Here is a 19,898-nt window from a genome sequence, read left to right as displayed (position 1 = left end):
TTAATGAGACGAAACCTGAAGCGTCTTATTCCCAAAACGCTGCTCAGGTGACCCGATCCTTCCTCCTCTTCCTCCTCTTCCTCTCTCCTTTATCTCTTCTCCTCCTTAATCATTTTCTCTTTTTCATCTTCTCCTTCACCCCTCAGCTCCTCTGCCCTCTCCTTCTTCTTCTCCTCTACAAATGTCTGCACACTCTTTCTTCTTGCTCCCTGTTCTCCTTCTCCTCCCTAACTTTTCTACTCTACTAAGTTTCATGTCAATATTTCTTCCTCTTCTCTCTCCTCCCTCTCTTCTTTCATCCCTTCCTTTTGTCTCCCTCTTTACTGTCCTCTCCTCCTCTCCCTCCTCCTTTTTCATCCCATCTTCTTCTTCTCTCCTTCCCCTCTCTTTCCTCCCTGTCCTCCTCCTCCTCTCTTGGATCTGTCGTTCTCAGCTGTTGTCCAGGGACTAGGGGCTCCGGGAATGTCACCATTGACGTCACCCGGCATTCCACACATTCCCACGCCCGGCCTCGCGTAATAGGAGACATCACACACACACACACACACACACACACACACACACACACACACACACACTCAGCCACATGTAAACGGTACAAAAATATTCATACAAACAGTCGACACACTTAAATAAAGTCACGGACGCATCGACATGACTCACTCACACTCTCAGAATAGGAGTGTGTGATCATGCAAGCTTCAATGTACACACTGTAAACATCACACACACACACACACACACACACACACACACACACACACACACACACACACACACACACTGTATTATGATTCGTCATCTCGGGAATCAACAAGATGCCAAACAGGACGAACGACCTGATAATTGTTTTCATATCTTGTATAAAGTGGTTTAGTTTGTGATTTAAATGAGGTTTTAGGAGTTTAAAATGCTTCATATTTATTTATTTATTTATTTATTTTGCCTTAAAATAATGTGAAGTCAAAATAATAACTAGCACTAATAACTAAAGTCTATAAAGAGTTAGTCAGAAGTCCAGTGTGTGTGATTTAGTGCAGTCTAGCGGTGACGGCGAGGGAAATGCTCGCTGCTAAAAATAGAAATAAACATGCCAGCGACTTTCTGTAGAGCGCTAGTGTTTGGTTTGTCCATTCTGGGCTACTGTAGAAACATGGCGGAGGACCGGCTCCCTCTGTAGATATAAAAGAGTCATAACAAAAACACAACGATTCTCAGTTTTAGATGATTAAACAGGGTCAGTTCACCCAAAGTGTCTCTCCAAAATAGTTTAGGTTTAATTTGAGACATTTTGTCTCGTTTGTGCAAAGCGCAAAGAATTTTGTGTTTCCCACACGTTGACTTTACTTCCACAGTCAACCAGCTATATTTTGCGACCCAATTTAGGATGTTTAAAGACGCCATTTGTGATTGATTAACTCGTGAACAATCTGTCCTCGCTGACCCGTCCACTCTACTAACAAGTAAACATTTAGTGATCCTTCTTCTGTCGTAATTTCCAAAAGAAAGTTGTTCACAGTGACGTCAACCGTGACAGAAAACTTCTTGTTTTCCAACCAAAACCAAAGTTGTATTGAATTATTTGATATACGTAAGGTAACTGAGAAAGTGTGTTTTTTAGGAATTTGGTGAGCTGGCCCTTTAAGTACAGATTTTTAGTGGTTGGACACTTTCCATACTGGCATGTCATCTGCCTGTCAACACCTTCAGGGAACGATCCTGCGCTCCAACGCTCGACGCATTTTTGTGTCACAATGTCATTTTTTTCCCACAATTTATAGTTTCAAAAACTCGCTTTCCGAACAGGAATGTTGCCTTCAGGGAGCGTAGAAACACACAAAAATGCATGTAAAATCTGCATGCATCAATTCCAGTAAAGCCATTACAGTATAGTGTAAACATGTACACACACACACACACACACACACACACACACACACACACACACACACACACAAAGATGCCAGTACCTCGGGCTGTGTCTGTACTGGGATTTGGTGTTGGCTTCAGGACACCTGAATATTTCACTGACGCACTCATTGTGTGTGTGTGTGTGTGTGTGTGTGTGTGTGTGCGTGTGTGTGTGTGTGTGTGTTGTGTAACTCCCATAACTTGGGGTCAACACAAACGCACCACCCTCCTCTTTTACCCACAGACATGAACACAACGCAACCAGCAACAGATTCCCATCAGTCAGTGACGCACACACGCGCTCAGTGCACGTTACACAACACACACACACACACACACACACACACCGGGGGGTCACTGGATTTCCCAGAAACACCTGGTGCGGAGAGGGTCCACTGTGCGTCACCAGGACAGGTGATGTCATTGGTTAGATGCCTGCTGGGAAACAAATTCTTCTCCTCTCTTCTTTCCTTTCCTATATCGTCACTCGGTTCCTTTTTCCTTGCCTCCTTCCTAGCATCCTTCTTTGTTTCCTTCCCTGTCACCTTTTTTCCTCACTCTTCTTCTCTTCCTCCTTCCTTCCCTCCATCTCGTTCACTTCTCCTCTGTCGTTCCCAGCCTCCCTACATCCTTCTCATTCCTTCCACATCCATCCCTCCTCTTTCCTTTCCTACCTCCATCTGACCTTTCTGTACCTCCTTTCTCTCTTTACCTCCTCCCTCCTCCTCTTACCATCTTTACCTCTTTACACTCCTCCTTTCTTCCTCTTTTGTCCTTCCATACCTCCTTCCATTTGTTTTCTTCCTTCCTTCTTTACATCCTCAATCCATCTCTACACCCCTTCCCACCTCATCTTGTTCCCTATCCCTCCTATTTCCTTACTCTCCTTCTCTACCTCTACTCCTCTCTTGTTCTTTACATGCTTTCCTTTCCTCCTTCACCTTTACTTCCTCCCTCCTAGCTCACCTCCTCTCTTGTTCCTTGACTCCTTCTTTATTTCCTTCCTCCTCTCTCCTCTACATTTTCGGAAAACTCTGAACTTCCGTTCTCCTTTTGCTTTCCACATCCATATCTTCCCCTTTTTTCCCCTCCATCGCCATCGCTACACCCTCAAACCTCTCTCCCTCCTCCTGCCTCCCTCCCTTCACCCGTTCCTCCCCCACCGCCTCCATCAACCCCACATTTCACTGTCACAAAGGACCTTTTTTCTCCTTCGCCGCCTTTTTTCTTCCCTCCCACCGAGCTGTTAGAGAGGTAGAGTTAATTTGTTGTTGTTATTGTTGTTGTCAGGTTCAGCTCGTGTGTGTGTGTGTGTGTGTGTGTGTGTGTGTGTGTGTGTGTGCGGCTGAGATGAAGCAGAGTCACATGCCGCTGTCGTCTGGAGGCGGCGTCATGGCGAGCTGCTATCTGCTATCACACACACACCCTGTCTGTCCGAGGGGAATACAGCCTCTGTGTGTGTGTGTGTGTGTGTGTGTGTGTGTGTGTGTGTGTGTGTGTGTGTCCGGGCTGGGAAAGTCCCCGCCGTCCTTCTTTTATACGCTCTATAACCGACTGTGACTATTTGAGTCGAGCTCCTCTGTTGACCTCAGCAGCAGCACGAACAGGCTGCTGTCTGCTGGAGTCCTGTTGTCATGACACCCAGAACCCCCGCCCCCTCCATCCCATAGTATCTTTATATATACAGCAAATCAATAAGCACTTCACATAAAAAAAACAACAACATACAAGTCCAGGGAACATTAAAAGTTTTAACACAGATGTAAAAGAATAGAAACGAAATGATTGATGTGAAAAAGATGTAAATATGAAAAGTGACACACACACACACACACACACACACACACACTCAGAGGTGCAGCTCTGTGTCAGGTTGTTGTTGTTTCTCGCAGTGTAACCGTTGTTGGAATGTGACCAGTTTCAAAAGGAGGGTGCGTTCAGCAGACGTGACGCGTTGTCATGTCGCTGGAATGCAGCCGTGAGAAAGAAAAAAAACCAAAAGGCGAAAAAGTACCGAGCGCTGCAAGAAAAGTCTCCCGAAACCATCAGTGGGTGTTCGCACTCGCAGCCTCCTCCGTCACGTGGAGGAAAACGCTGTTGTAGTTTATTTTAACTCAGTCCCACACACACACACACACACACACACTAAATGTGGAGTAATCCTCCGCCTAAAATAGTCCCCGTCAGACGCTCCACTTCCTCCTCCTCTGATTGATAAAATCTACAGCTGTTTTTGTCACATCGCTGAAGCTTCTCTAAATATAAAACAGTTTATTTCATGACCTGTTTTTTATTTTTATTTTAAGATTAACATCTCTGTTGAGAATCAGCTGGCTTTCAGCTGAAGGCCGCAGACAGGAAGTTAAAAGAATAATGAAAGATTTGTTCTTCACCCGTCAGATACGGCAGCTTAATCTTCATGTCTGCACACAGTCCTCCATGTTCAGAGCTCGGGTTCACATTTAACAGTAATAGATTACTTTAAGCAGTAACAGAGTAATATAAAGATTTTCTCATAGGATATGCAGTGATACTAGAACAGTTACCACCTGAAATTAAGACCCACCGGATCGTTAGCAGCATGTTTTAACGTTTCTTACTATACTTGATATGCTTCACATGATTAGATCAGTTAGATTCTCCATAATTCAGATGTTCAGTTCTTTAAAGGGATATTCCGGTGTAAGTTTAATCCATGGTCTAAATCACGGTGAAACTGTGTTAGACTCCCTCTCGAGAGATCAAGTTAGCAGACCGCTAATTTACGGAGTTTTATCAACCTCAGAAACGACCGCACGACAACAATACACTGCAGTAAATGGATCCAAATATAAACCGCCACCAAAAAGCCACAAATAATGCTCAGAACAGCACCAAACTTCAGCAACAGTACAAATAGGGTCTCAGCACATAGTCCGGGGCATCTTACCTCCGCTAGCTTAGCTGGATTTCTACTTGAAAGCTAAAAACAGATTTCAACTCTCCTCCATCAGCTTCCGGGTCGGGGAAGTCCCGACGCGACGATTACCGAGTGCGGTTAGAAATGCTCAATTCCGTTCTTTTCCCTGTCCGCTCTCGATAATAACTGTTATAAACTGGCAGGTAAGACACATATGAACTTTGATTGCTTTTCCATGGAGTCACAATCATACATTTTCATCCATGAGCCGCGGAACTCTACTGCACTCGGTAATCGACTCGTCGGGACTTCCCGTCAACAGGAAGCTGCTGCAGAAGAGTGGTAAATTTAGTCAGCTTTTCAGTAAACTTACACCGGAATATCCCTTTAAACAGAACCTAGAAGAACCAAAGAGTTGTTGGTTCTGTCTCTTCTGCTGACCTGATCTGAAATACGTGGAGACTCCCGACATTTATCATGAAATCCTTGATTTATCTTCCCACCGATCAGCAGAATCAAACAAGTTTTTTCACTGAAGTAAATGAAAATAAAGTAACTCCCAGTTTTGAAGGCTGATCGGCTCTGCTTGTTTTTTCCCAGTTGTGTTTTCTTAATGCAGCTGAACGCAGAAAAAGGAGAAAAATACGATGATCAGTATGTTTTGAATGATTGTCAGTAGACACTAGCAGCTAAACGATATCACCTTCTTCCTTTTCATAATGCTCAGTTGAACTTCTGCCGTTATTTTGGGGAAGTAATGCAAAAGTGTAAAGTCACTTATCACTGTGAAAAGATAGCAACAAGTGATATGTTACTCTTTATTTTACATTTAAAGCCTCAAAGACTTATTTTCTCATATCTAGTAAATCAGTGTAACATCACAGTGAGATCGTCTTGAGAGAAATCACTTTGGACCGAACACGTTTACTCAGAAGGGCCAGAACTCATCAGAACAGGATCCACACACTCGGGTTCATCGCAGGTACCTCATCAGAAAGTCGAGCGTTGAGTCTTTTGAAGTTTCATCTGGGAAAATGTTTCGACTGAAGCGAATCTCACAACTTATAATAACATGCAGTTATGCAGGTACACATGGGAAATGAGCCCCGCGGCTGTAGTTCACCAGGTCCAAACACGCAGAACAGCGCCAGGCGTTTCGATTCGCTGGAGGATTGTTGGAATAATGTTGCGGCGTTTAAAAAGCTTTAGGAAAAGGAGACTTAAAGGGCTCAATAATGGTCAAAACAGAGCTGATACGAAGGATATTTTTTACAGTGTGCGGTGGAAACATGGATACAGTCCAGGGACAATTGTGTGTGTGTGTGTGTGTGTGTGTGTGTGTGTGTGTTTCTCCGAGCGCCAAGACGACTGAAACAAAAGAGGAAAGACGTCAATAGAGAGAGTGGAAATTTTAAAAAAGTAGTTCTGGAGAGAGAGAGTGACTCGGTTCTGATGTGGAAGAAAAAAAAAAAAAGAAAATCAGAGCGCCGCCAAAAAAAACACTGTTTGAGCTGCAGAGACGACGAGGAGCATGTGGCGCGACGGAGCGATCCAACCCGCTAATGAGAACACACACACACACACACACACACACACACACACACACACACACACACACACACAGGTAGATAACGTCCATAAATCCTCTCCTTCTCTTTTCTGTGTCTCTCCAGCTAACGGCTACATCAGCGCCAGGGCCTCCCCGGGCCTCCTCTCCGTATCCAACGGCAACAGCCTGGGGAAAGTAGTGCTGGCTAAGACTCCGCCTCCGCCCAGTCCTCAGATGGTCAACAGCCGCAAGCCGGACCTGAGGGTCATCACCTCGCAGAGCGGCAAGAGCCTCATGCAGCTGGTGAGTGACGGGAGCTGCAGCTACGGCAGCCACGCAGGGACAAAATGATTGGGTCTGAACTCACACGCAGTCAGAGCTGACGGTGATGCTGCGACCCGTTTCTGGAAAATGACTTAGAAGGCTGAAGCAGGAGACGGATTCGAGCATTTTTATTGGTCAGAGTCGAACTTCATCGGAGCCGTGTCTCAGTTCAGGGCCTGCATCCTCTGAAGGACTCGGTCTATTCGGTCTTCGAAGGCGAGTCCTTCAGAGAGACCTTGTTAACCTCGTCAGCTGTTGTTAAATGTGACGGTCTAGCCTTTAGAGCATTTCCTGGTTGTCACCAGATGTTTTACCCTTACGTCACCATTTCTGCCGCCCAGGCCCGCGAAAGTGACGATCTACGCCACGCGATGTCGCCACTTTCTCTATTTCTTTCTTCTTTTTCGGGCGGAAAGAATCTTGGGATATGTGAGGCCACGAAGGATCGTCGCGGTGCATCCTCCAAAAACAGGGAGAAGAAGGAGCATCTGGAGGATGCAGACCCTGAATTGAAACACAGCAAGCGTCTTAATACAGTGCTGCAGGGACGCCATGTTTCTGTAGGCTCACCTGGAGGTTAGCTTCCATCCGGTTCCCTACCAAACCCTTCTGAAGAGTGAATTGTTCCCACACATGTTGTACAATCATGAACAGGTCGTCTCTCCACAGGGAAAACACCTTTTTTTATCAGTATTTGAGGAGTTGGATTTGGACCTTCCCTCTGAATGATCTCAGGGTTTAAATCTGTTTCTTGAATGAGTTTATTCAGCGTGTGTCGTTGTTTCGTAGAATCAGTCTCAGTCGCTGCTCGAGGGGAAAATCCTCTGTTGCACCCGACAGTGTTTGTGACTGTTTGGTAATAAGTTGACTCTAAACTGGCGACGTTTTGTTCTGCTGACGTCTGACGGCTGAAACTTGAAGCTCAGCGGTGTAAAAAGTGGAAGGAGAGGAGCCACATTATGTCCGGTGGTGAGGGTAATGATTAAAGGTGCCACGGATCATTATCTGCCTTTTTTTAAAGAAGATTTCAATAGTGTGATCGGTGGCAGATCAGACGCGCGGTGAGGATCATTAGACGGCATGTCACTAGAATATAATGAGCGCTCTTTCTTTAAATCTCCCCCCCCGCAGTTTTCCTCTCTGCAGCATCAGTTCATTTAGATTCTCCACCAGCCTTTAAACTAAAGTTGATGTAAACTTCTCCACTGTGCGTGAATCATCTGACAAATAAATCCCAGGAAAAGTTCTCGTGGAGTTTAAGACAGAAGAACTTCACGTCTGGATGTTGCAGAGATGTGAATCATCCTCCCGTCTTGTTGTGCAATTTCAACATCTGGATCCAGTCGTTCTCCTCCAATCAGCCGTTTCGCTTTCACACACATGTCAGAGTGTTGAGACTTTAGATTCAGTTCATGTGTTCATATTTCACTGCAGCAGAAACGTAACCGTCCTCTGTTTTCTACCCCCTTCCTCCTCCTCCTCCTCCTCCTCCTCCTCCCGGCGTGCAGACAGAGGAAGAGCTGGAGTTGGTGAGTGAGGTGAATAGACTTTAAGACTTTTAGCCTCGTGGTCGAAACTCTGTGTGATCTCACCTGAGCATGAGTGTGTGACGCTGTCATCAGAACTGACTCGACCGCAACCGGCGCTGTGAACGAGAGTAGAAGAAGAAGAAGAAGAAGTTGGCATGTCGGAGCATCAGAGCAACAGACGCACAGCGGGCGGATCAGCTGGTCGCACCGGTTCCTGAAGGGTTTGGACCGTAGAGCTCGATCTGGGTTTTTTCCCCCATCGGAGCTGTACAGTCGACTACAGTGAAGTCACAAACATGTCGACTCGAAACTTCAAAAGAGTTTCTAAAATCCCAGAACAATACAGAATAAATAACACAGGCAGGCGTTGCATAATAAAGCAGCAGGTCCTCTGTAACCAGAGGAGACGATTATGCAAAAAACACAAAAACAAACACGTCGTAACAGGAAAGTGTTGCAGCATTTCAAGCATCAGTCCGAACACATAGACTCACATCTTCACTTGCTTCGCTTTTAAAGACTTTAAGGTTCAAAATGTGAGAATTTAAGTTGACAGCGTTCAAAAATTCACTTAAATTATCAACTAAATGTGACAGTTTGTGCAGCAGCTACTGTTAGCGTCCGTTAGCAGTCACTCTGGGGAAACGCTGCCCCCTAGTGGTTCGGAGTGTGACCCAATAATTTGACATCTCAGACTTATTTGCCTTCTTTCACAGAGTTACGTGAGAAGATTGATACCTGCTCTCATATCTGTACAGTGAATATGAAGCTAGCTAACTTAGCTTAGCATAAAGTCTGGAAGCTGCTCGCCTGGCTCCGTCTGAAGAAAACAAAGTACGCCTGAAACGCTTAAAGCTCACTAATTAACACATTGTGTCTCAGACAGTTTACCGGATTTATGTGCCAACCCCTTTTTTTTTTCTCTTGGCCGAGCTTCATATTTAGCGTACAGACATGTGAGAGATATTAATTTTCTCATCTAACTGTTGGCAAGAAAGCTAATTTTTATTTAAAACATCTATTAGTCAGAACACCTTCATGTTGTGTTTGCCAGGAACGTTCTCCTCCCGAGATCCAACATTTAAAGTCTTCATTGTCACGAAACAGCGAAGCTTCTACCTCGAGCTGCTCGGAGCAGAATATAAGAATAGAAGAGTTATAAAGAATTAAAACAGACTTTTAAAGGATTGTCAACACTTGTTTCTTCAGCAGAATAGACTCAAACAGTCAAACAGAATAGATAGAAATCACATTCCATTTTTATGTTGACCTTTAAAACTGTTTATATCTGAATTCCAGCAGTTATATTCATATAATAGCACATATAAGTGTTGACTTCATGGTGTAGGCAGGCAGATTGTGTTGCTTGCTTCCTTTAGACTTGAGTACACTGAATAAAATCCAAGAGTTCTCTGCAAGATACATTGATTTAGAGGCAAAATACTCATAAAATCGTTGCATTTTGTGACATAAAAGACCACAGAAATGATTTTTTTAAGAAAGGCAGAGCGACTAAATTAGAACTGCGTGTTGACATGGTGCTAAACAAACAGTAGAGTGGAGCTTAAAGTGACATTTGTGCTGCTCAAACAGTCTGCAGAGGGAAGATGTGGAGGGGAAGCGGAGCGACCAGCTGACTCTCCGCTCGCTGTGAACGCTGCTCAGCATGTTGCATGTTTGGTTTCATCTGAGTGTCGATGTTCTGACGGTCCGACTGACGACGGATCACAGAGTCTCCAACCTGGAGCTCCGGCGGACATGTTGGACACGCTGAACCCTCCTGTGACACACACACACACACACACACACACACACACACACACACACACACGTGCATGCTGACATGTGTTCATGCATATTCCTCTGCACACACACGCACGCAGACACGCCTCAGAGCAAACACACACACCTCACATTGTGTATTAATTCCTGCCGTACCTCTCTGCACACCTTCACACACACACAATGCAAATACCTTCACACACACACACACACACACACACACACACACACACACACACTCATCCCTCCTCTGTCAGCCTTGTCGATGCATGCGTTCCTGTCAGCATGATCCTCCGGCGCAGCGATGCCTCTCATAACACCTTCCCGCCGTGACGCCACATAACACGAGCGCCGGGGCCCTGGCGACAGCGTTGCCGTGCCAACGCCACCTTTTGAGACGCGAGACACTTGTCATCCTGCACGCAGATGTTAAAGTGTCACCGAAAAAAAAAAGTTTAAACCGCCTCGGAGAGAGGTGCTCTCACAGAAAACTCTGTGGCATGATGAATAAAACATCTTCCTCTGTGATGTAACGCTTCATTATGTCAGACTTTAGTTATTAGGAGCTCTGCTGGATTGTTTTTTGAATATTTTTCTGTATTCAGTCCGTCAATAAACCTTCAAAACTGAGGGTTAAAAGTGAAATATGGCCGCTACGTAAAGCAGAGCACACAGATAAATCACAGGACGTTTTTATTTGTGTTTTTATAGTGAAATATTTCAGTAGTAACGACGCAATTAAAATCCTTCTCAGTCACATTACGAGGTCTCTGCATCCACTCTGCCGCACAGTGGAGAGCACATGCTAACCATTATCATTACTGCCGTGGAGAATGGATGAAGTCATGTGCCGTGAACTCTCACACTCACGCCCATATAAGGAGAAAAAGACACGGTTCGTTGTGGAACCGGACCAGGTTTTTCTCACGACACTGGGTCCAAAGATCCGAGACAGAGAGAGAGTTCTGTTGTGACTCTTACACGGATGTTGGAGCATGTTTTCACAGAGTAATTACCGTTCAAAGCATGTTCAATGTGAACCAGAGTGTTTTAACATTCAGATATAATCACAGCTCGACCCGACGGCCTTTGGAGGAGAGTTAGCGTGAGTTACGTTCACTGTACACAGAGGAGATGCAGATACTCGTACCAAGAGTGAATTATACTGCTCATTACCTAAGCAAAGATGTTAGATATAAGATTCTTAAAGAGACAGTTCCCCCCAAAATCTAAAATGCATGTTATCCCTCTTGCAACTAGATTTTGTTTTGGTTTGAGGTGCAGAGTTTTGGACGACACTCAGCTTGTGGTGCTCAAAGATCCCCCCAAAAAAGTACATTTGAAAAACGTCTCCTTCCTGATATGATGACCTGGTTACTAAAGATAATCCACAGAGCGTGTTGTCAGTTGTTTGCTAGGTTTGTGGAGTATTTAGGTCCACTTATTCGCAAATGCAGGTGCGTTAGAAAGTCTCACTTCAGTCTTCTTACACAGCATCAAAATTTGTAGAAAATCCATATTGTGAGCTGCTTCGTAGGAACTATTTTCTCTCTGCCGAACAAACGTATCACCGCGCAGACAGAAGGACTCGTGCTCGTTACTGCAAAGGATGTAAACTTTAACGTTAGCTAGCTAGCTCAGTTAGCTTCTTCTCCGTGAGTAGATGCACGCTTCCTTTCTAGAATATAGTTCCTACATGAAACTGCTCACAACAAGATCAGTGGATTAACTTGAGAATCTGGATCACGATTCCTAGAAAGAGAAAGAGCACCACAAGCTGAGTGACGTTAAGTGAGAAGAGACGACAAAATACTGCTCAGCAGCTCACACCAGAAAAATCCAGTTAGATAAACAGCTCCTGATTCAGAGGTGAACTTCTCCATCAGCTGTAGATCCAGTAGAAACCCCGTCATGACCCTTGAAGCTCCGCCCACACCAAATACCTACAGCTTCCACTTCCTGTATCTTTAATGTTCAGCTTTCTTTTCCTCCGTCTGTCTTCCTGTCTTCCCAGAATGCTCAGCGGCTAGGTGGCTCCCAGGTGGCACAGTCGCTCACCACACCAGTGGTCTCCGTGGCAACACCCAGTCTCCTGGCGCCCTTCTCCAGCATGCAGACGGCCTACAACACCGGTAAGACGGCAGGACGGACGACTGTGAATCCGTCTGCTCGCATCCTGGGGAGAAAAAAAAAAAAAAGATAAAACACAAAGTGGAGTTAAAGATATGTAGTCATGAGAAATCTTAAGTGTCACGTCGGGAAAACGTGAAATCCTCGCAGTGCGACGCCACAAACCACCATGAATATTCACTTTGTTCATTGTGTGAGAGCTTCTGGAATGATTCCACTTCAAAGGTCTCCATTAATATGGATTAGCTCTGATTAATATTGATGCTCCAGAAAGTTGTATGATGTAAAACAATCCCCCTCCTCCCCTCCTCTCCACCTCCTCTCTCTTTCTCTCCCTCTCTTCCTCCTCCTCCTCCTCCTCCGTCCCCTCATCTCAGAGTACCAGCTGACGAGTGCAGATCTCACGGCGCTGCAGACGTTCACACCACCGGGGCTGGTGCCTGGCAACATGGCTGCCTGGCAACAGCAACCAGCAGTCTCCCAGCAACAACAGCAGCAGCAGCAACAACAGCCCCAGCAGCTGAGCTTGGCGTCGCTCAGTAACTTGGTGTAAGCTCCCTTTTTCTTTCTTCGTGCGACTCATAAACGAGATTGATTCCCGACCTTTGACCTCTCCCCGTCAGACGAGTAGACTTTTACGAGCGCCGTGCACGTCAGCTGATTCGGCCATAACACACACACACACATAAAGCAAATGAAGCACCTTCACAGACGAAGCTGTAGCATCACCCCAGCTGCGGTTGATTCATCTCTGTGGTGACCTAGATACTTCCCCCCCACTCAGCTCGACTCCCACTGGAGTCCCACTCTCATTTAGCTCCTGGTAGCGCGGCTAGGCAGCTAGTTTTGTAATCACACACACACACACACACACACACGGGTTCTGAAACTGTAAAAGCTGGACCGGCTCAGAGGTCTTACTGCAGTACTCGTCTTTAATGGACAACTCGTAAATAACAGCAATGATGTGACGTCAGTTTTGGAACGTGTTCTCTGTTCGCTGAGAGCAAAATGAACTCCGTCCATACTGGAGACACAGGTCACGCTTTTTCTTTTCCCACCTCTGATGGAAACATACTGCGTCCTCTGATTCACATCAATGGGCTGTTTTAAACTCTGCAAGTTCAAATCTAGACTCTGAACTCAAAGACTCGATGTTACCGGTCCAGTAGGAACTCAAAGCGTCAGACAAAATAATTTAGCAGTAAGAAATGTAGAGATTTAGATTCTAAGAGCTGCTTTTAGCTGCGTATAAACCGAGATTGATGCTCAGCAGGTCGAGGATCCACATCAGATCGTACTCACTCACCATTATTAAGATCCGTGCATCACTCACCGAGGAATTAACGCAGATATTTAAAAAAATGTGATGACAATAAGTCCTGGATCCAAACTCAAAGTTAACGGGTCTTCTCTGGGCCGAGACCCACCGTCCATCCACGTTTTGTTGAAGTAGTTTTTATGCAATCCTGCTGACGAACAAACAAACAAACAAACAAACAAACACACACAACCTCCTCGTGGAGGGGACGGTGTTGGAGGAGGGTCACATGAGGTCGTGTAGCAGCTTTAATTCTGTGCTTTAACTTTCTTATCTTGTTGTTGTGTTTAAAACTCTTCTTGTCATTGCAGCTACATTTCTGATAATCAGTGTTTTTGTGATAAAGTTCAGAGATTTTTTTTAGTCCTCATCAGTGTGTTTACATTATTTTGTGGTTAGCGCCTCGTGGCTCGATGGGAGCTGCATCTGTAAAAATGTTTCCAGATTATTTTCACATCCTCAAAGCTAACCGTGCCGCACGAAGCCCCATCAGGCACATTTGTGTGGTAGCATATCTTTAGCCGTTTAGTGCTAAATCCTCTGTATGACCAGTGTGGCTGTGCTAGGCTAGGCTAGGCTAGGCTAGGCTAACCTGTGGATAAGGGGAGCGGCTTGTAACTGCCTCTTGTTTTGTCCTCCCTCCCCCCCTTTTTCTCCACAGCATGTGGGGTGCAGACAAACAGAATGCGGAGATGGTTAACTGCATCTCCAATTTTGCTGCTAACCTGAGGTGAATGACATGATAGCATCTAGCGCTGCGCAGCTGTGCCATGCCTTTCATTACCTGTGACGTTGTTACACTGCTCACAGACTCACCAACCAACAAAAATGAAGCCAAAGAAATGACAGAATATATGCATGACACTCTTATCTTTTCTCTCCATGTGTGTGTTGAATGTGATGCCTGTTGTTGCTCTTTGCTGTGTCTTCATTTTTTCCCTTTCAGTTCCCGTCGAGGCTCCGTTTGTTTGTCTTCTCCGCTCGTTGCGTGTTCTAAGAGGTTCGCGTGCCACCTAAAGCTTTAGATCTGAGGCTCGTTGGAAGTGTCACGCACAAAGAGGACGATGCTGCAGCGTGACAGCGGCGGCGGCGTCTTCGCTAGCATCTCGACTTGAAAAAGGAGTCTCTGGATGCCGCTTTCAGTCCCGCTGCACAGCTGCGCGCTGCTGACATGCTTACTGCATTAATATTTTACTTTACCGCCATTTAGCTGTCATCGTCAGCTGACAGACAGACACAAGTTTCAGTCCCTCAGATACGTGTCGGCCCTCGAATGCCTGCAGGAGCATGACTCGCAAGACAAATGTAGATGTAGCTCAGCTGTCAGAGTCACTCACTCAGACGGACGCAGTTTGGAATCGATGATCAGACGAATGTCCTGCAACACTCTCCGTTCTGATCTCATTTTTGGCAGTTTGTGTTAAACAAAATAAGCATTTAAACATCTGACGGCGCTCTTAATGCTGATCTCCAGTCTCAGCTCCTCAGAGCCTCAATCAACAGAGGAGAAAATTAAAGATAACAGAATCGTGTTAGGAGACAGTAAAAATACTGCCAGCTGTCGGGAGTGAGCCTGTTGTTTGTTTCTCCGCCTGACAGGCTGAAATTTGTCCGTGAAAATATGATAATAGGTTGTTTGTTATGGTATACAACAGCTGTGACTCCGAGGGGGGATGGAGCGTCTTTCGATAAAAGCAGCACGTATCTAACGCTCGCCGGCTCGTACGCAGCAGAACTCCTCAGATCGCCTTGTAAATGTTAACAAATGGCCGTCCAGATTGTACGAAGATCGCTCGGCAAACAGATCCGAGGCTCGTAAAGCAGCCGGAGCTCAGTGTGTGTGACGAGCGTAGAGCTGCAACAGTCCATCACATGTATCCTCGACTGAGATAGCAACTAATGAAGGACGGGTTCATATTCTGATGAAGAAACACAGCTGGAACCAACTGGACCTACTGGAATTAACTAATTTAATCGATCTCCTGAGGATGAATCCTTCTGACCTCTGACTTTTCCTCCAGCGCCATCATGAATTTGACATTTGTGGTTTGGAGTAAAATAACTCAACCACATTTGAGTACCATGAAACTTTCTACATTTTCCTCATTTAGGATGAATTGAAACAACTTTATCAACAACGTTTTAATTTCGTCCAGTAAAAGCCTCAGCTGTGCTTTAGCAATTAGCAAAAGTTAGCATGCTAACACGCTAAACTGAGACAGTAAACATTAGCGTCTGATTTCTGTTTTCTTTGTCTTCTGTGAGAGTAAACTGATTTATTTAAGACCTCAGGACTCAGTGTATGGAAGCCTGAAAGAGCCAAAACTAAAACCAAATAAAGAATTAAATAAATTGATAAATAGATAAATTCCCATGTAATTAAATGCACCAAAATAATATTTGTATGAATTCCTCTGATTCTTAACTTTTCCATTTGATTTTCCAAATTGAATTATACATGTATTATTTTTTTTTATGGATGGAAATATTTAATTATTTATTTCAAACCAAAACATAATGAAAAAAACTATTATTTCAACAAATTCTCAGGTTTATTTATCACCCATTTTTTAAATTAATTTATTAATTTTCTTTATTTTTATCACAAACTTTATTTTTTACATGTCAGTTAAGATATATTTAAAAATGACTGGAAATTTGAATTTATGTTACATTTACTTAAATATTATTCTATGTGCTGAGCAATTAAATAATGTATTTTTCTTTTACTCATTTTTCTTGTTCAACTGACAAAAACCATTTGATCTTTTAATGAATCGAGGATGAAAACAAACACTAACAGATTTCTCTCAGAGTTTCTGTTGTGGTTTAAAACATTCTCTAAAACAGTCGTGATGATTTTCCTGAACGAGCCGTGCTTCGGTTTCCTCGTCTCTCAGGTCCGACAGCACAGCGAGCGCCGGGCAGGTTTCCTCGTGTTGTGTGTGGGATCACAGTGACAGATTCGCTGTCACTGAAAACACGCGAGCTGCGCAGAGATGTGGGAAGCTTTCCCAGCGCAGCAAACTGTTCTCTCTGGGCAGAAGGGAGGAATCGTGCCGTCCTAGGACAGCATGGGCAGACGTGGGCGCTCGTGCAGCGCAGACTGCTCCGGTTTGTTTTTGATTTCATCGCGGCGAGCAAACAAGCTCTTCCAATCAGACGGCGACCGGCGTCTTGGCTGTGAGCCCTCGCCTGCTCGCCGCTGTCGTCCACACTTATCCTCGCCACGGCCTCCCCGAGGAAATGACTCCTGTCGTCTTCCCCTCTCCCCATCCCTTCCTTTTTAATCATTCCTCTTCCACCTCTGCTTCTGCTTATTTCCGGCTCTTTTGTCGGACTCGGTTTAATTCGGCGTGCACCTGTTGACTCTCATCTTCCTCCTCCTCCTCCTCACTTCCTCCAATCTAAATGTTAATGTCACGGCTGCCCCCTGAAACCTCGTCCCTGCAGAGCGCTGCTCTCAGCCGCGCTGCCTGTTTGTACAGAAACGCTCTCTGGATGCCATTTGTTGTTTGTTTCCTCACTCAGTCGATGTGTTATTGGCAGACCGGGCTTCCATTTGGGACACTTTAGCAGGAAATAAACAGAGCGACTTTTTAAGGGTTTGTCTGCCGGTGCTCTCGGTGTTTCTGCATCCGTGTGATACGTTCTCGTCTGTAGCTTCAGATCGGTCTTCCAGAATGGATGAAGTGTTTTTACTGGTGGCTGGAGTTTGTGCCGAGTGCTCTCTTCTCACTTTCTACGTGTTTCTTCGCCCACAAAAACACACTTTGTCTTTCTCAGTCTGTCCCTCTCTCAGCTCTCTCTCTCTCGCTCAGCTGTGGTTTAAGAGAGAAAATAGAAAAAAAAACACACTTGCAGACAGTGCACACATCGCTAAATTGCTTACAGGACACACTGTTTGTCTGCAGGACACAATGCACACACGCTATCAGACGGCTGCTCAGTAAAACCTCCCAGAGGTGCATCACTGTTTTCCCAGACTACAGATTAGAAGCCGCAGTGTAAATACCAGCAGCTGCCTTCATTAGACTTCCTGCTAATACTTGTGTTTTATTTAGCACCAAATATGGAGTCAGTGCAGGTGACTTTGATCCCTGTGTGCATGCAGCTATACAGAGCCGGCTGTCCAGAACCTGCACTCGCTGACGCTGAGCTGGTGTTTGGCTTCAGACGGTCCCGACAGACAGAAGATGAATTTACCGTCGATTCTCAGATAAAAGACAGGAATTGAAATGTTTGAGGAAATCGAGGCTCAAATGGGAAGAAAAGTGGGAAATTAGAACAGCACTCCCCCCACAGTCCCCCTTTTTGTACTCAATCAGATTCATGTGTTATTCTCTGAGAAATTAACGTAAATATATCGGCCCCTTTGTCCAGATCCATATCTAAAAGTTAATGGGACTGAGACCCGTCCTCCATCCAAGTTCTGTGGACGTCTGCTGAGTAGATTTTGTGTAATGATGCTGACAAACCAACCAACCAACTAACGGACACAAGCTAGAAATAACCCCCTTGGCGGAGGTAAAACAAAATGAATTAATAATGTCACCAGTAAAATGGAGCCAGATTAAAAAAAACAAAACTTGAACGTTTCTAATATCCTGTCTGTAATCCCGTATTTGAGAATTCACGGTATGTTCCTTTAATGACGGTCTGCGTGGAGGATTAACGATGATGTGATGTCAGGTTTATTGGACGTTTAAAAAATGCATTTCATGTGGACGACCGTCAGATTTCTGTCAGCGCTTCTCTGCCTCTGACATCATCGCTGACATCATCGCAGCTGTCCCGCCTCTTTTTGTCTTTGTTTCTAGTAACCGTGTGGACCGACCCTGACTCTGCTCCGGCCCGACTTGTTTCCCTGCTGTTTCAGCTTCTTTAAACTTGCCTGTCTCTTTTTTTTCCCACCTCCCTCCACAGCTTGGCCTCTCAGTCCAACTTGCTGTTTGGCAGGGAGGACGGCCTCTGCTGGTACTGTACTCTCTCCACTCACAGCCACTCAGCTGCAGCCGCACGCCACTTTCCCAAAATATCTGCTCGCACGGAGGAACCCGAGCGCGGCTTCAAAAAAGTCTGAGGAGTCGCTCGCTGTGCACGAAAGATCCATTAGACACGACTTCATGGTGCATTCAAATGCAACATGTAAACTCAAGACTTTAAAGGGATATTCCGGTGTAAGTTTAATCCATGGTCTAAATCACACCGTGAAACTGTGTTAGACTCCCTCTCGAGAGATCAAGTTAGCAGACCGCTAATTTACGGAGTTTTATCAACCTCAGAAACGACCGCACGACAACAATACACTGCAGTAAATGGATCCAAATATAAACCGCCACCAAAAAGCCACAAATAATGCTCAGAACAGCACCACACTTCTGCAACAGTACAAATAGGGTCTCAGCACATAGTCCGGGGCATCTAACCTCCGCTAGCTTAGCTGGATTTCTACTGAAAAGCTGACTAAATTTACCACTCTTCTGCAGCAGCTTCCTGTTGACGGGAAGTCCCGACGAGTCGATTACCGAGTGCAGTAGAGTTCCGCGGCTCATGGATGAAAATGTATGATTATGACTCCATGGAAAAGCAATCAAAGTTCATATGTGTCTTACCTGCCAGTTTATAACAGTTATTATCGAGAGCGGACAGGGAAAAGAACGGAATTGAGCATTTCTAACCGCACTCGGTAATCGTCGCGTCGGGACTTCCCCGACCCGGAAGCTGATGGAGGAGAGTTGAACTCTGTTTTTAGCTTCACAATAGAAATCCAGCTAAGCTAGCGGAGGTAAGATGCCCCGGACTATGTGCTGAGACCCTATTTGTACTGTTGCTGAAGTTTGGTGCTGTTCTGAGCATTATTTGTGGCTTTTTGGTGGCGGTTTATATTTGGATCCATTTACTGCAGTGTATTGTTGTCGTGCGGTCGTTTCTGAGGTTGATAAAACTCCGTAAATTAGCGGTCTGCTAACTTGATCTCTCCAGAGTTTCACGGTGATTTAGACCATGGATTAAACTTACACCGGAATATCCCTTTAAGTTATCTGTCGTGAATCTTTTGTTCTTTCACTGCACAGTTTTTACTAACAAGACGACATTTCTCATTTTAACCACAAATCTCTGAAGCTATTTCATACATTCTAAATGTAAACGTTCATGATTTACAGCATTTTAATTCTCTCCTCTGATGTTGTAAAAGTGGTGGAGTGTACCTTTAAACATCCAGAGTTACAAATACATTTAATTGTGCGAGATCACATTCTTCACTGCCGCTGACTGTCGCCTGACAAACGCAGAGACAGACTGTTAATTATGTACAACACGAAACTATTTCAGTAAATCTGAATTAAACCGAGTCGCCGTGCAGCTCGTTGGTCCTCAGGAAGCGCAGAGCATTTTGGGAAAAAACACGTCTGCGTCTCATCACACCCCACTCGCACTGTAACCAAGTGT

The 19,898-nt window shown here is 45.0% G+C and overlaps 1 protein-coding gene across 12 annotated transcripts in view; it reads left to right on the top strand.

Moving 5' to 3' along the window:
- The window catches only part of mef2d (myocyte enhancer factor 2d), a 112,965-nt gene that overhangs the window by 85,152 nt on the left and 7,915 nt on the right, over positions 1-19,898 (top strand). For 6 of the 12 annotated variants that reach the window (XM_030395227.1, XM_030395226.1, XM_030395222.1 and 3 more), the window contains exons 7-12: positions 6,484-6,662; positions 8,192-8,221; positions 12,009-12,126; positions 12,502-12,673; positions 14,107-14,175; positions 18,372-18,422. In XM_030395227.1, the coding sequence (XP_030251087.1) occupies positions 6,484-6,662; positions 8,192-8,221; positions 12,009-12,126; positions 12,502-12,673; positions 14,107-14,175; positions 18,372-18,422 (619 nt within the window). The remainder of the gene's footprint in view (positions 1-6,483; positions 6,663-8,191; positions 8,222-12,008; positions 12,127-12,501; positions 12,674-14,106; positions 14,176-18,371; positions 18,423-19,898) is intronic. The other 6 variants (XM_030395229.1, XM_030395230.1, XM_030395232.1 and 3 more) reach the window with 6 other exon arrangements.

This window comes from Sparus aurata, chromosome 17, assembly GCF_900880675.1.
Source record: "Sparus aurata chromosome 17, fSpaAur1.1, whole genome shotgun sequence".
Classification (NCBI taxonomy): domain Eukaryota; kingdom Metazoa; phylum Chordata; class Actinopteri; order Spariformes; family Sparidae; genus Sparus; species Sparus aurata.
This window is presented reverse-complemented; position numbering and strand designations above follow the sequence as displayed.